Source organism: Octopus bimaculoides, chromosome 2 (assembly GCF_046866305.1).
Source record: "Octopus bimaculoides isolate indiv1 chromosome 2, ASM4686630v1, whole genome shotgun sequence".
NCBI lineage: Eukaryota > Metazoa > Mollusca > Cephalopoda > Octopoda > Octopodidae > Octopus > Octopus bimaculoides.
In genome coordinates, this window is record NC_142929.1 from 108,901,503 (window position 1) to 108,918,708 (window position 17,206).

A 17,206-nucleotide genomic window follows, 5' to 3' on the forward strand; every position below is an offset into this window, starting at 1 on the left:
ATATATTGACTACTCCCCTCCCAAAAAACTTTAGGCTTATACCTATAGTAGAAAGAATTATTATTATTATTATTATTATTATTATTATTATTATTGCAGTATCATTATACATGTTTGAAATACATTGTGGTAGTTCTTCCAACTGTTTACATTCTAATTCCAAATCCTTACAAGGTCCATTTTGCTTTATCTCCCTCCAGGGTCAATAAAATAAAGTGCCAGTCAAGTATTGGGGTTGATTTAGTTGTCTAACCTGGTCCCTTATATTTCTGACCTTGTGTCTATGTTAGAAACAATTGTTATTATTGTTATTATTATCATTATTATTATCATTATTATTATTATTATTATTATTATTATTATTATTATTATTATTATTATTATTATTCTTTATCGCTTAACATCCACTTTCCATGCTAGCATTGCTCCTTTTATGTATTGTTTGACTTTGAACAATAAAAACTGTTGACTGACAACTATGTTGACTCCTAAATAAAATCTTGTAAGACCGGTATTGGTGACCTATTAAACAAAGAAGTGTCATCATCAGAGCACACTCAGTGCAATTAATTGGTTCACTTATGATGTTGTTTTTAATTATGTAAAATTATTTCTTCATAATTTTCAGATCTTCCTTTGTTCGTCTTCGACATCTCTACACAAACACCTGGGTACACAGTACATCCATACCTGTCGACAAAGATGAAGATAAACCTATCATGAACAAGGTAATTATTTTCTCCAATATATAATTAAAAAATTTAAAACTTAATATACCATTTCACCATTGACATTCTTTGTATTCTTATCAGCTTCAGCTTTATTGTTGTGATCAAAGCTAATCTGAACATTATCTTCAAGAAACTTTTGTTTTTGTGGAGACATTGAAATTTTTAAAAAATATTTTAACATAGATGGTCAGTGTCTTTGTCATCATCATCATTGTCTTCATAGCACTTGTCATGTTCCCAAGTCACTCCCACAACATTCAATGCTGTGAGGTGATGCAATTTTATACTTGCCTGCCATAGCCACTCTCTCTACTTTCAATCTATTCTAGAGATTTGCTTGATTTGTGGATATATGGATATAACAGGAAAAGGTGGAGTATTGTATAGTTCTAATGTTTTTGTTACAAATGTTGTATGTATTTGACAAACCAAGTGTTTATTCCAGTGTTTCATATTCTCAGTGGCAGGACTGTCAGTAGAAGTTGTTCACAACAAAGAAGCCAGTATTTCTTTATTTCATTATCATATTTGGTTTTCAAGATTCTCGATGTGAAAGGAAACAGATAGACAGACCTGGATTAGAGAAGGCATGCCATTGAGGAAGTGACAATGACAACAAAAAGACTTTGATAAACTTAGCTGTTTGATTAATTAACAGAATGATTAATCAAACAATCTATTAATTCTTTGATTAAATGGTTAAGCAATTGACAAAGAAATAAGTGAAATAGAACCAGTGTGTGTATCTGATTATTATTGGCATAATAACCCTCCTAGTATTTCTTTGTTGAATTTGATACCTTGTGGTGGTCAATCCAATCATGGTTTTAATTTTCTTCCCCAAAACTATCAGTAGTAGCAGCAATGTTATTTACAATTCCTAATGAATGTAAATATGAAAACAATAATAAATCATATTGGATTAAAGAACTTTAAGTTTTTCCTATTGCTTTCATTGGTAGCATTTGTTTCTGTGCATTTTACTTTTATACTATTTCCACAGCTGCCCCCATGACCATTGTTGTCACTACCTTTACATTGTTACTATCACATCAAAAATAACCATCAGTACCAGATTAAACTGCCATCAATACTGACCATCATTCCTCTTGTCATCACTATTATTAATATCATTTTTAACCATCACATCTACCATGCCTGTTCACAACCATTAGTGAATTTGTCATTTTCCATTCACTTAGGTTGGTTGTGCTTCCATTAAAGAAGACAAAGAAGCCTTTGCAATAGTTCCAGTTTCACCCCAAGAAGTTCGTGATTTAGATTTTGCCAATGATGCCAGTAAAGTTCTATCCAATATTGCAATGAAGCTGGAATCTGGTTCAATAACTCAGAATCAAAGAAGGTTTGTTCTAATACTTGTAGCCTTACATTTTCCAATATCATAATGTTAATTTCCTATATCATAAAGATTAAAGTGATATAATTGTAAATATAATTGAGAAAATTTTCTTCAGATCAAATCTTTTTATGACTCTTATAACATTGTCATACTTAACTTTTTTATCTGTATATATTATGAACAAGTTAACCTAGTTCAATCTTCAACTAAGGGCAACATCCATGGAAAGTTACAAAACTTTAGGGGTGATAACTTTCAAAAAATATATTGCTTATTAATGGTCTCTGATCTCCAGCTGTTAGCTGCACAGCTAATAGTGATAACATCCACTTTGTAAATGTAAATCCTTTTTATCTGAGCTAAACCTCTTGCTCAATTTCACTTGGGCTTTACATGACTTTATCAGAGTCCACTTTGTTGCAAGCATTTGGAACAGATATTCTGTAAATGGATGAACCATGAACTGAGATTTCATCATCTCTTTACCTCACAAGTTTTAAAAGCTTTGTAAAAGAAAATGGTCATGGATGTTGTTGTTCTTTCTCTGACTAAACCAGAAAAAAATAGGTGTTATCTTTTGTGCATGTATGCATTCACACACCATTCTACTCTAGTCAACAAAATTCAAAATCCAGAGCAACTATTTTTAATAGAATCAAATTATAAGAAAATTTATAAGAAAATATTTTCTTGAAAATAAAAATGTTCCTCTCTTGTGATAGGACTGTCACCCAACTTCTGTCAGACTTGCTATATTTTCTGGCCAACCAAGAGAACACTGGTGCGGACCCTCTAGAGCTAGAAGTATCTAAACCAGATCGTGAAAGACAAAAACTGCTCAGGGAGCAAAATATTTTAAAACAAGTAAGTTGTATTTTGCCAACTTTTCATGTGTCTGATTTCTTTTTTTTTTTTTTTTAAATTAGTTTGCATACAATAAATATGAATGGCTGGGGAGATCCATCCAAGACATGTACAGGAGTGCTGTCAGTAAGATGAAAGTCAGCAATGAGTGCAGCAACAAATTTAGTGTGGCAGTAGGAGTTCAGCAAGGCTTGGTTCTCAATCCCCTTTTGTTTATCATCGTCATCCAGGTCATAACAGAGGAATTTAAAATTGATTGCTTGTAGGAACTTCTCTATGCTGATGACCTTATTCTTATAACTAAATCTATAGTAGAGTTAGAGAAGAAATTTCAGATGTGGCAACAGGGCCTGGAATCAAAAGGCCTGAGGTGACTTTAGCAATGACCAAAGTGCTAGTAAGCAGGAAAGCAAACAAGTTACTAATCCCTTCAGGGAAATGGTTCTGTTCTGTATGTAGGAGCAGTAGAAATTCCATTCAATGTACCCAATGCAAGCTATGGACACATAAGAGATGCATTGAAATCACAGAAAGGTTAACAGAGAAAGTAATCTTTGTGCATAACAGATGCACAAGAGCAATATACACTAAAAACACACAGTATATAGATTTCCTCAAATGTCCAAGGTTATCCTTAGAGATGGTAGATTGTTATCATTAGCTGGGTGAGCAAATTGACAGTGGAGGAGAATGCTCTGAAAGCATAGTTGCTACAATAAGAACTGGCTGGCCAAAGTTCAGGTAACTATTACCTTTGTTGGTAAAAAGCACCTCTCCCTCAAAGTGAAAGTCAGACTGTATGATGCTTATGTACAAACAGCTGTGCCACATAGTAGTAAAACATGGGCTGTGACTACAGCAGACATGTGAAGGCTTGACAGAAACTGGATGTGCAATATCAGTGTACATCTATGACAAGGTGTAAATGTGTTGAGAGAAACATTGGATATAAGAGGCATCAGAATTAGTGTGCAAGCGAAAAGACTGTGCCACTATGGTCATGTGACATGTACGGATGAAGACAGGAAGACAGTTGCATAAAGATGTACTGATGGAACCTGTGGAAAAGGAAGACCTAGAAAGACATAGGATGAAGTGCTACAAAATGACTTTCAGATGTTAAGTCACACAAAGTAAATTAAAAGCCATAAAGGCATGTTGCTTATGTCCATGCCCCTGCATAAATTTACCCTGACGAACCTTCCCCCTGCAGCCCTTCTCTGTAACACCTCTCCCATCTTTCCACTCAGGTTTACCTCTCACTATTCCTCTCTCCTCTATCTCTCGCTCTTCCTTTGCACCCTTGTGAACCTACCTGCACACAGTGTACCCCTGTTGAATCTCTTCCCCACAAAACATCCTCCCAACACCTCTACTTCTATTTCTGTCCACTCACTACATTCTCTCTCCTCCGCCTCCCACTCCCCTTTTGTAATCTGAATTTACTTGCCCACTCAGCCTATCTCCTCCTTGATTCCACTCCACCATCCTGTAACTTGAGTGTACCTCCTCCCATCATATCTTCACCATCTTCTGTCTCTCCACTCTCTCTCTCTCTCACTCTCTCTCTCTCTCACTCTCTCTTCTCTCTCTCTCTCTCACTCTCTCTTCTCTCTCTCTCTCTCTCACTCTCTCTTCTCTCTCTCTCTCTCTCACTCTCTCTTCTCTCTCTCTCTCACTCTCTCTTCTCTCTCTCTCTCTTTCTCCAACTGAGGTAGCCTTTATATCTCCTTTACTGCAAGACACCTATTTCTGACCCTCTATTCATACTCTTTTGTCACCTGGCACAAAGCCACCTCCTGGATCTTTGTGGTTTTCATCACTGTCTACAATTTTGTTCCAATTGTTTTCAAATTTGGTATATGGATTAAGTTTTGTATACTAATTATGAAAATGAAATTCGTTTTCCATATAAATCCATAATTAAAAAGTTATTAGTCTTTAAAGTTTGCAAAATTTTGGTATTTTAACCAATCAGAAGCGAGTATTTTACACATCACCATAGTAACCAAAGATGCTGCGCATGCGCACAACGTTTGTTTTCATAACAGACAGTGCTCACACTCAACAAATTGAAAGTGCCTAGGTATCTTTAAAGTGTGGAAACAAACGCTGGTATGGAACATACCGTTCCATGGTTGACTCTTGGTTTTGTGAATTTATGTGGTGAAGGAGATATGAGAAAGATAATTTATTTTATAAAATCCTAGAGTGTATCGCAAACTTTTGTTCTTGAATTTTTAAAACTAATAAATGTCTGTTTTAAACAAGGATTTGACTGTTATTTGTTGCAACTCCTGTTGGGTTGTTTGTTGCCTTTAAATATTTAATTTGCTCATGAGCTAGTTTAATGTTTTGACATGCCGATGCTGGCCCCCCCCCCCTTCCTTGACCTTGGAAGAGGCAGTGAATGCGCTGTTTTCTGATTGGCTGAAAATTATCAAAATTATCAAAATTTCAACACCTGTAACATTTTTGCAAAATTTTTCTGGAATAAATAAGTAACAATTTCAGATTTAGCATAAAAAATTACATCTATATGATGCATTAAAAAAAAATTTTAAAGATAATTGTGAACAGTGGCATAAATCTGAAGGGTCCTACTTTCTTCAATACTACTCACTGCTCAGTTGAGGTGCCTTGTCTTGCATGTTATTTGATGACCTCATTGCTGCTGGTGCCACATAAAAAGCACCTAGTAAACTAGCCATGGACAGCAGACTTTGGCCATATTTGCTGCCAACCATTCAGACTTGCTCAAGTGAACCTCATCCTTGGTACTATACTAGGCAAGCATTGGAACAGGAGACTGCATTGGCAGTGGGCTGATGACTTGTAAAAGGGCTATTAATCTATTCACCACCTGCTGAGAATCGCTCAAAACCACTCACAGTGATCATCTTTTGTCCACAAAGTTTCCAGACATTGTTTGTCAACCTTATGGTGCAATGAAGGAGAAAGATATTGTATAGTTAAATCAATTAATTTAACAGCTGAATGCCTTCCCTACCACTAATCACTCAACTTTGGATAAGGACAGGCAAAGCACAACACAATAAATGTTGTGTCCAAACTCTGAGCCATATATTTAGTAGACTTGTTCTTTAACATCCACATGTTTGGACAAGGTACTGATTAAATTTCACTTTCAGTTAATAAACTAATTTTATCCTTCTTTTTTGTTCAAAACTTTTACAGATTTTCAAAATTCTTCAAGCACCATTTAAAGATACTGGTGAAAGACCATTTCTTCGCATGGAAGAACTTGCTGATCAACGCCATTCAAATTACCGATATATCTGTCAGTTATGCTATCGAATTCTCAACCTTTCCCAACAAAGCTATCGTAAAAATCAAGTAAGCCAATTATTAAATTTTCATTCTTCCTTATGATTGTAATGAAACTCGGAATTTAGAAATTACAAATTAATTACTGTTTTCAGACTTCAAAATCTTCAAAACAACTCTCAATTAAACTAGGATAAACTTATGATCTATAGAAATTGATACCAATCTGTGATGGCAACAGTTAGTTCAGAGGAGGGTTCTAACAGTGTGTTAGTTGTTGCATGAAGAAAGAGTGAAGAATGTAATATTTTGGGTCACTGTCCATTGTGAGAAAGTGAGGAAATAATGTTGCTGCATAAACTGTAAGTCCAGCATATGAACTGAGCAAAATGTGAGAAAATCTAAGAAGATATAATCTGTTTGCTGTAACTGAAAACACTTTTTTCCCTTACATCCATTTTCAACTTATTTTCTTAATGACTGTATAGATTAGAGAGGACTACTTAGTGTTTTGTAAGGAACAAGGCAAACTCTTCAACATTGGTGCCATGGATAAAAATGCACCAAGTACATTCTGTAGAGTGGTTGACATTTGTATGTAGATGATGCAGAGTAAGAGGGACTCTTTTGTCACATCATGAGTATAACAAGCTTTCTATTGCTGGTACTATGATAAAACACATCTTGTAAAATGCTTGGTGCTAGGAAGTACATGCAACCATAGAAACCATGTGGAAAATCAAACATACAATTGAAGAGTTGTTTTTTGCTTTGTCTAGGAAAGCAGTTACTCCAAATGGAAACTAACATGAACTGTAATATCTAGTCCTGTCCATGTCAGTGTGGAAAGTAGATTTAGATGATGATGATGATGATAGTGGTGATGGTAGTGATGATGATGAGGATATTCTTAATTATGATGTTAGTGAAGATAATGATGATTATGATGATGCTATTGATTTTCAGGAATACATTGCCAAACAGTTTCCATTCATGCAAAAACAGATTGGATATGATGTACTTGCCGAAGATACCATTACAGCTCTTCTTCACAATAACCGGAAGCTGTTAGAAGAACACATCACTGAATCAGAAATTGAAACATTTATTGCTTTGGTTCGCAAAAACCGGGAACCAAGGTAAGTTGATTCTGTTTATTTCTTAATCTGCAGATATTTCAAATATATGTCATCTACAGCTGACAAAAAGAGATGTAAAATTTTAAAAGGAAATTTTCTTTCAGGATTCAATTATTTCCAGAATTTTTATTTTATCATTCCTTTTATTCAGGTTTGTTAATCTTTGCATATAAAGTGAATCTTTGATCTAGGTTTTAGATCACAGTTATGCTGAAATTTTACAATAAGTACACATTTTTTAGTAAGAAGGTGATTTTTGTTGATATTTGCTAAAAAAAAGTTTAGCAAAGGTCAAATCGCAACTAATAGCTCAGTGTGGAAATTGAACTTGATATATAGATGATTCAAGAAATAACTATGCTAGCCTCACTAAATAAAATGGTAAGTGATCCGAATTTTAAAATTTTGAATCTTCTTCCAGAAAAGTATATAAATCATATAGTGCTCAGTTTGAACAATCTTCTGAATTGCTTTCCCTAAACTGCAACAATTCTGAGTGAATCAATATTCTCAGATGTACTGAAGAGAATCAGCATCTTTTCCAAAAACATTAATCCAAAATATAGTAAATTCATCTTGTAGTGTTTATTTGAGATATTAATAAGCCCAAATAAACTTACAAACAAAGCTAATTTTTTAAGTTGCTTCACCAATTTTTCTTTTTTGGGGGGTGGGGTGGGGTGGGGGTAAACACTAATATTTACTTATATACAAGGAGTGCTGGAAACTTCCTAGCTCTGGGTAAAAGAAAAATACAGGAAAATCTGTTAATTATGATTTTATTCAACATATTCCCCTCTCAGATTCACATACTTATTGCAGTGGCCCTTCAGTTTTTCTAAGCTCTGTAAAAAGAACCCAGATGGTTGAGCCCCCAACCAGGCCTTTCGTGATACCCTTAAAGCCAGGAACTTTTCAGCACCGCCTCATAAACACTTGTTGTATAAAAGGTCTACATGACTGATATAACATTTTACAAATGTTTTAGATGCTTTCATACTTGCTATTAATGTCCTTTATATCATTTATTTGATTAATAACGATGATGTTGGAGATTGATAATGATGATATTGGGAAATGTACACAAGTAAAATACATAGGAAAGCAACAAACAAGAAATCATGAGAAATTTACATTGAATAAATGGGTGAGATCTACAAAAGCAATAAAGACACTTGAAAAATATGTATGTAATAATAAATAAAATTAATAGTATGAAACAAAAAAATAAGAAAAAAATGTCCAAAATGAGGGAGCAACCACACAGCCGACCTAGTGCCTTCTCCCATACTTGCCACCAGTCTACAGACGTATAGTTAATGTGGAATCATTTAGCAATAAGAGTTTCACCACTTACACATCACTTTCATAAAATATACTACAAGACAACACTTCTTTGTCTACCCCAGAGTGGAGCATACATTTTTTTGCCTCTTGTGGAAGGGACAGCTTCTGTTGATCCAAAGGGTCTTGTGTTTCTAATGCTCATTACAAGGAAGTTTTGAGGTGCTATGGTTAATGATACACATGCATATACTGAGGCTGACACATCTATTGAGATGCCTTGATAACAGCTTATCTCCTTAACTGACCTCCAGTTCTGAATCAAAGGCAGACTAAGGTTGGGCCTTTGGCATCTGAAATGTTCCCAGACATTCACTCCCTCAACCAGGTGGACCATGTGTTTGAAAGAAAGTCAGCTCTCTGTAGTGAGTTAGTGGAGAATACAAGCAATGATTCTGGGCATCAACAAGGACAATTTGAGGAGTTCCTTCTGGAAATTGAGTAATAGGGTGATGACGGAATTTAATGAGCTTAAAAATTGTAAGATGTGAGAGGGTAGTATGATGTATTTTTGACAGAGTACACAATATCTCAGTCTCTACAACTACCCTCATATAAGGGTATGCTTTGTTGTTGGTGATTGGGGTCTTCTGCAGCACCACATATCATCAGTTTGCATGGTTCTTGGTCACCTCTGTGAGATACAATGTCTTCAGATCAATCTTCACCAGTTCATCCCAAACCTTCCTTGGTCTCTTACTTCCACCAAAAGTCCTCTTCTTTATGCAGCAGTCATCCTCCATACACGTCACATGCCTATACAAGCGTGACCTCTTCTCTTATTCCTGATTCCTCTTACGCCCATATCTCAATATACTTATGCTGACTCCCTATAAACTACATCTTTGGAGATAGTTTGTACAGCTCTCACAAACCATTCATCTATACCTAGTTTCCATTAGGTGTAGACAGATGCCAGAATATGGCATCTATCAAAAGCCTCCTCCAAGTCAACAATGTGTTTTACTGTGCAGTTTAATAGAAAATGAGGATCAATTCACATCTGGGAGTGGCTGGATTTTGACATGATAGTTGCTAGTGGAAAGTTTCATGATCTTCAGTTTCATACTTGATAGTATTTTGCCTCCATAAAAAGCTTGCAAGGTTCTCTGCAAGAGCAAGATGTAGCAATAACGTCAGCACTATAGAAATTGGAATGCAGTCATTTTTTATCTATTGGCCAACACATCATCAAGTTGATTAGCAAATCTTATCTATTTTGACACTTACCTATCCTTAATGTTTTCATTGATAAGGATATGTAGGATGTGAAGATGCAAAATGTGCAAAATATGCTAGCAAAGTTCAGTTCTTAGATGAAAAATTACCTCTAGCCACCAAATTAGGAAATTAATCTAGTGCTGTCATCTTATTAATGCAAATTAAACGTTACATCAAACTAATGAAAGCAGCTTTGGTAGGAAAGTGGTTAAGTAACTAAGAATAATTTCATGTGACAACAAATGCATTCCTTCATCATGACAATGAGTTAGATTTCATAAATGGTTTATTAATCTGTAGTTGTCTACCATCTTAGTTTCTCTTGCCAACAACAATTTTACAGTCTTATCTGATATTTTATTTTGTATGAAATATATTGCATTTCCCTATTTGTAAATTTTGTTCTATTATCTATGAAGCCATTTATATGAAGATGGTGGTCTTCAGTTTATCAAAGCTGAAATAATCGCATGCGTGCCTATACATGTGAGTGTTCTGATGTGTAGTATTGAAACTTGACTATGTTGGAGATTTTATTATTTTTTATGAAGCATTATTCTAGCTTACAAATATTGCTTTACACATCACCATATGATGTTTATGTAAATATTATCTTGTCCTGTGCTAGTTATGATATTGAGTATATATCATTGACACATTCAATCATATTTCTAAGGCTATCTATACACAGTCATACTTATAAATTAACTGCTCCATCAATACTGTATATCAATACTGTTGCTAATTCAAAAGTAGGTGTATATATAACACACCATATATTGGATTTTCTTCAATATACTAATACTAAAAGCATGCTGAGAACACATCTAACTTTAAGATAAGGCATATCACAACTATATCAAGTGTTAGTCTTTTCATCAAGAAAACTCAAACAAAAATAGTTCCTATAATGTATGAATTTACTTATCTTGCTTTGCCTATTTACAAATTTTAGTGCCTCAGAATGTGCCTTCCAAGTTCTTCACATTATAAACATTGTGTTAAATACATATTGAAAAAATCATAGAAAAAACAAAATCATCCACAGTATTTTTGTGGGTGACTTAATTTCATTAACTGGAGGGGAAAATGGATACTATTTTCATTGAGACAATGAATCTAGCTGTTAATAATGAAATGAAAGTTAAAGTTTGATAATTGAATCTTAAGAACAAAATAAATTCAAACATCATTAATTCATTAAATCATGATATCAGCTTGACAAGAAAGATCTATTTTGTTGTTGTGGCTTAGTTCAGTTGTGCTTTGGCAGACTCCAGCTAATCAGAGCTGGAAGTGTAATAATACAAATAGCAACTTCCGCCCAGCAGTATCATGTGCCTTTTTGGACAGCAGTTGTGAATTTGACAGCATAGAAGCAACATTGCTTTCTTCAACATGTCGCATTTTCTGTGTCCACCATCAACTACACACAACTCATATAATTAATATTAGCTTCCACTCTGTTTCATATAAATCTCAGTGTCATGTAAGTCATGTGATTTCCTGTCTTGCATACACATATATTCGGTTCCCATTCATATGCAAGGTTAATCCTTGTTACCACTTGCTAGCACTCATTACACTACGGAATAAATTTCAATATTTTTGTTTTATAAACTTGCCTTCTGAATATTCTTTATTCATGCCTCTTTATGAAATCACTGAAAATGGATTCTTTCTATGAACTGCCTTCTAAAAATGCTAACTACACACATTATGTTACAATTTGAACATGTTACATATAGGAGACATTCCTTCTGACTTACATTAATGACTCACATGTAACACTGGTGACCTTGGCGTGATTAGATCTTTCAAATGAATCACCAGAGAAGAAGGTATGGTGCTCAACAAAATGTGTAGCTGTTGCCGCTCCAATTTAATGTTGTTCATAGCAAAATATGCCTCCATCTGCACAAACCAAACTCTTACATCACCACTGAATTCTGATAACAAAGAGTGATTCATACCAGCCAAGAAATGTAGCACGTATGAACTGAATAAACGTGGTGAGCATGGTTCTCAAAGAAAAGAAATCATTAATATGGCAATAAAAAGAAATATTAGTCCTCAGTGTGTTTTGTTTTATTTTCCTTTCAAATAATCATAAAACAAATCCAAGATAAAGCAGGATCGAATTTTACACCAATGGCGGCAAGCAGGAAAAATTAAGCTGAAGTGAGGCAAGACATACATGTTGCATACTTGTGCACATGCATAAGGCACCATGAGGTTACATGTGAAGAAGGAGGTCAGCAGCCATATTGAAAACAAAATGCATCCATGTGGTTTAGAAGAAAATAAATTAAGCCATTATGTAAACAATGCCACTAGAGGTTTCTCTTTGAAACAAAAACAATAGACAGCTCTGATATGTTAGCCGTGCACAATTTTAGTTAACCTTTGCTCAGCACTGTCCTACAAAAATATTATTTGGGGGTGGGGAATATTTCCTGAAGAAATATTTCAATGTCAGGTCATCAATGTTACATATAAGTCTCTCCAATGGTCTTGCCACACTTAAAAACAAGGATTTATCACATAGCAGAGAACACAAAGACCCACTACATTAAACTAAAATCATTACTGAAATAGTGCTACATGCACAAAATATGAGTAAAACTACACAATTTTAATAATATTCCAAATAAAAAATCAAATATCTAGCAGAAAGCAGTATCGTTAAATCACTATATTGGGCTAAAAGTTTCACTGCTGATTCCTTTACTTTGAACATTTACTTTATATTTCTTTTACTCTTTTATGCCAACTATTTAAATACTATAGCTGATTAAGTGGAATAAAGAGTAAATTTATTGATGCATGTGTTTGATACGGCTCTACCAAAATGTAACGATATCTTTTCAACACACAATTTTTTTATTAAATTCCTTACCAAATCTATACATGAATATTTTACCACAGTCTCAGTATGCTGAAAAATACTTTCTCTGTTATCTACAGAAAATAACATGGAATGTAATATTTAATTGATAGAGAAAAGTTCATGATTATATTTTTTCTTGCCTGAAGATTGTCTTCATTTAAATTACCAGAATGCATTTCATATTCTATTAATTTTTCTCACATTTTGATCCTTAATTGTTTTTATACATTCCAATTTGTGTGTTCATATGCAAATTGTTTAAATGAAAATTGTTTTCTTAAAACATTATCACAGTTGGACTATGTTAAAGTACATTATCACAGTTGGACTATGTTAAAGTACATTATCACAGTTGGACTATGTTATCTGATGGCTTCATTTTTCTTGTTATTGATTAAACTGCATGCTATTAAAATATCTTAAGCCCAAGTTTAAATATAAATTCAAAGTTTACCTACTCAGCAGTCATATATTAAAGTAGAATATAATTTATATTTCAGAGCCAAAAATAATTAGAATCGAAATTACAGCTGGACAAATTCTTTTTATTCATTGTTCTCTATTCATTTTTTAAGTTAAATTTATTTCTCTCAATATTTTTATTGTTTCCATATGATATTCCTATTTAAAATTTATGCAGTCCGTTAGTGTCACCTGAATAAAATCGCTTATATATATGTGTGTGTGTGTGTGTGTGTGTGTGTGTGTGTGTGTGTGTGTGTGTGTGTGTGTGTGTGTGTGTGTGTGTGTGTGTGTGTTAGAATAAAAAATGTTGGTGCACTGGAAGTATAGAGGTATAATATCTTCAGTTAAAATATATTTATAAGTTCAGATCAGCATTTTCATTAGCCTTTATATGAGGGTTAGCTGATAAGTTCATAGGCTGATCAAGATATCCCCATAGAATGTGACCAAGTGAAGTTTATTTTTCAATATAGTCCCCATTGTGCTCCACACACTTCTTCCATCATTGTTGCAGTGTGTGGATACCATTAGTAAAGAGTCTCATCCTGTTGGTTAAAAAAATCATCAATAGCAGATATAAAATCATCATCACTGCAATACTGGTTCCCAACCAAGTATTTTTCCATGTTGAAGAACAGATGGGACCAAATCAGAAGAATAAGGAGGATGATTAACCAGTTCAAAGCCATATTTATGTACAACAGCCATTGAAACCAACCAAGGACTTAAGTGCTGGGGCATTGTGTTGATGAAACAAGACTCCTTTTGTCAGTTTTCCAGGGCGTTTGGTCTTGATAGCTTTTGTAACTGCCTCAGCAAGTTGGCATAGTATTTTCCGCCATTGGTGTGGCGCTTTTGAAGATAGTTAATAAAAAGAGGTCTTTGTGTCCCAAAAAACTGAGGGCACCACCTTCCCTGCTGATGAATTGACCTTGGTCTTCTTTGGAGTGGGTGAGGAAGAGTATTTCCACTGCATGAACTGTCTCTTTGTCTCTGACTCAAAGTGATCAACCCAATACTCATCCTGACTAAGGAAATGTTCTAGGAAACCAGCTGGATCTACTTCAAACAATGTCAGATTTTCCCATAATGTAATCAGTCTGGTGTGTTTTTGATCAGGTGTCAGCATATGTATTACTCACTGAGCAGAAACCTTCATCATGCTAAGTTCATTGTGCAGAATATTCTCAACTTTCTCACAGGATCTGCTAATAGTATTGGTTATTTGATTTATTGTCAATCACATGTCATCCATTACTATGTGGTGAACATGATCCATGTTTTCCTCGGAGGTTTTCCTTGGTTGCAGGATGTTCATACCTTGGGTCATCTTCAGGACTCTCTTTTCCCTTCCTAAATTCAGTTACCCACTTTTGCACTGCTCATAAAGCTGAAGTGTCATCCCTTAATGTAGCAACCATGTCAGCATGAATGTCCTGGGGGCTAAAGCCTTTTACCACAGGTGCTTGATAACACCATGATGCCAAATTTTGTCCATTTTCAAGAGAAGTTGCTAATAGTTACTTTTGAAGTCTTCTTAGAACAGTTAGATGTCAGTTTACCTATAAAGAAACAAAACAGTTATTAATAAAAAGAGTTGAAATTAATGCATGCAAGATTTCACAGCTCTAGCATCAGTCCTTCATAGTCAGCCCATAAACTTTTCAGCCCACATTCATATCTTTTTATGAAAATCTGTTTTTTCTGTCTCAAAATGTTGATGTAATTTTCTCGGAAATTAGGTTGCTATCTCTAGCAAGCCAAAAAATCACATAGTTCTTCCTGTTCACCTATTAGTTACTGATAATGTGGGTGTTAGACTATTGTAACTAAAGAGGTTATTTCTTATAGATATTTACTAAGTTATTTAATTAAAAGGATATATATATATATATATTGCAAACAACTTGCAGATGCAAGTGCTACCTGTTGAAAGCTCTGCATACCGGATGCTAGCAAGCTTATGGGATCATCAGGAGATATGTGCTATTTTGGTGCCTTTCTCTCAACGTATAATTGCATACTGCCCCTCTCTCTGAGATGGGGGCCCACTTGCTAGATCAACTAGTTACTAGGTTTTGCTCAATATTCTTCTAGCCATTGCTCATCATCTCTTTTTAACCAAATCCAGTGGCTTGCCTTCTCCACTGTAGCCTGGATATATATATATATATTTATTTATTTATACTGACACGAGTTTTTATTGAATGTCTTGGATTTTTGTAATTTTAGATCAGTCCTTTGGCACAGAAGCAATGCTATCTGTGAGGCTATGATGCTACAGATGTTTGCAGCTATTTCTGTTTGAATGAATTTTTATGTTTGAGTTGAGTAGCAGAGGTAGAGCTTTTTAAGAAGTTCTTATAAAAAATGTTTTGGACTGTTATATATGGGCACGAATGTTTGGATATAGTTTTTCATGTAATAGTGACTTCAAGCATACTGTGGCAACAAACTGTGTCCCTCATATGTCTAGGTGATCTTTCTTTTTAACCTAGGTTTAGTCATTCACATAACCTTAGTCATTCACATAAATTTCTCTGTCTTGTGTTTTATTATTGCAGAGCATTTTGGGACATTTCTGAATGCCTGTTAGACTGCCTCTGAATTATTTGCTATTTTCAAAATATTTTGAGAGAACTTCAGTTTTTATTTATTTATTATTGACTTAGTGGGCTGGTAGAGTTGTTACCATGCTGTACTTTGTGTCATTTTGTCCATCTTTACATTCTGAGCTCAAATTCCACCAAAGTCATCTTTGCTTTTCATTCTTTTGGGGCTGATAAAATAAGTATCAGTCATGAACTGGGGTCAATGTAATCAACTAACTCCCTCCCCAAAATGTCTGACCTTGTGTCTATATTAGAAAGGATTATTATTATTATTGTGATGAGTATGTTAGGTATAATAATATCTAACATACTCAGCTTGTTGCTGGCAGTGTCATTAACGTACCAGCTGTTCACTTCCTGAGAATTAAGGCTGCATGTTCTTTTTAAAGTCTCAAGGATTTGCAGAAACTCCTTGAATTGCCAAGGAATGCTGTTCTCTGGATATGATTTATTTCCATTTTTATGCCTACCTTTTCCTATCACATTTGTAATCCTTTGTTCACTCTACCTAGGGCACCAACAATTATTGACACAATATTATTATTATGATTATTATTATTAGTATTGTTGTTTTCCTTTTGATATTGGATTGATAACAAATACCTGCCAAGCCACAACCTAGGGTAGGCACTGTAGTGTAATGTTATTTGTTCAACACTGCTCCCACTCTTGTTGAGTTTACATTCTTGGATCATGTAAAAAGAGAAAAAAAAAAGCTTTCAAAATATAGATTACAAGGACAAGAACATATACTGAGCCGTATTGTTTTATACTATTTTCTGGATAATATATCATCATCATCATCATTATTATCATAAAAGGTGCCAGCTGTAGAATCCTTGCCAGATCAGATTGGAGCCTGGCGCAGCCTACTAGCTTGCAGTCCCCAGTTGAACCGTCCAATCTATGCTGATAATGATGTGGCGAGCTGGCAGAAATGTTAGCATGCCAGGCAAAATGCTTAGCAGTATTTCATCTGTCTTTATGTTCTGAGTTCAAATTCTGCCAAGGTCGACTTTGCCTTTCATCCTTTCAGGATTGATAATTTAAGTACCAGTTGCCTTCTGGAATCAATCTAATCTACTGACCACCTCCCCAAAAATTAGGCATTATGCCTAGAGTAGAAAAGAACTGTTATCGCAATAAACAAAATGCTAAGCAGCATTCCACCCATCTTTAAGTTCTGAGTTCAAATTTTGGTTGACTTTGCCTTTCATACTTGATAAAATAAGCACCAACCATGTACTGGGGGTGATGTAATCTTTTTCCTCTTACTCTCAAAAACTACTAGC

The 17,206-nt window shown here is 34.6% G+C and overlaps 1 protein-coding gene across 16 annotated transcripts in view; it reads left to right on the forward strand.

The window, feature by feature from the left end:
• Nucleotides 1-17,206, forward strand: part of LOC106882671 (inositol 1,4,5-trisphosphate-gated calcium channel ITPR1) — a 312,035-nt gene that overhangs the window by 171,072 nt on the left and 123,757 nt on the right. For all 16 annotated transcript variants that reach the window (XM_089347463.1, XM_089347470.1, XM_089347460.1 and 13 more), the window contains 5 exons: nucleotides 629-728; nucleotides 1,934-2,094; nucleotides 2,814-2,955; nucleotides 6,154-6,312; nucleotides 7,210-7,382. In XM_089347463.1, coding sequence (XP_089203589.1) covers nucleotides 629-728; nucleotides 1,934-2,094; nucleotides 2,814-2,955; nucleotides 6,154-6,312; nucleotides 7,210-7,382 — 735 coding nt within the window. The remainder of the gene's footprint in view (nucleotides 1-628; nucleotides 729-1,933; nucleotides 2,095-2,813; nucleotides 2,956-6,153; nucleotides 6,313-7,209; nucleotides 7,383-17,206) is intronic.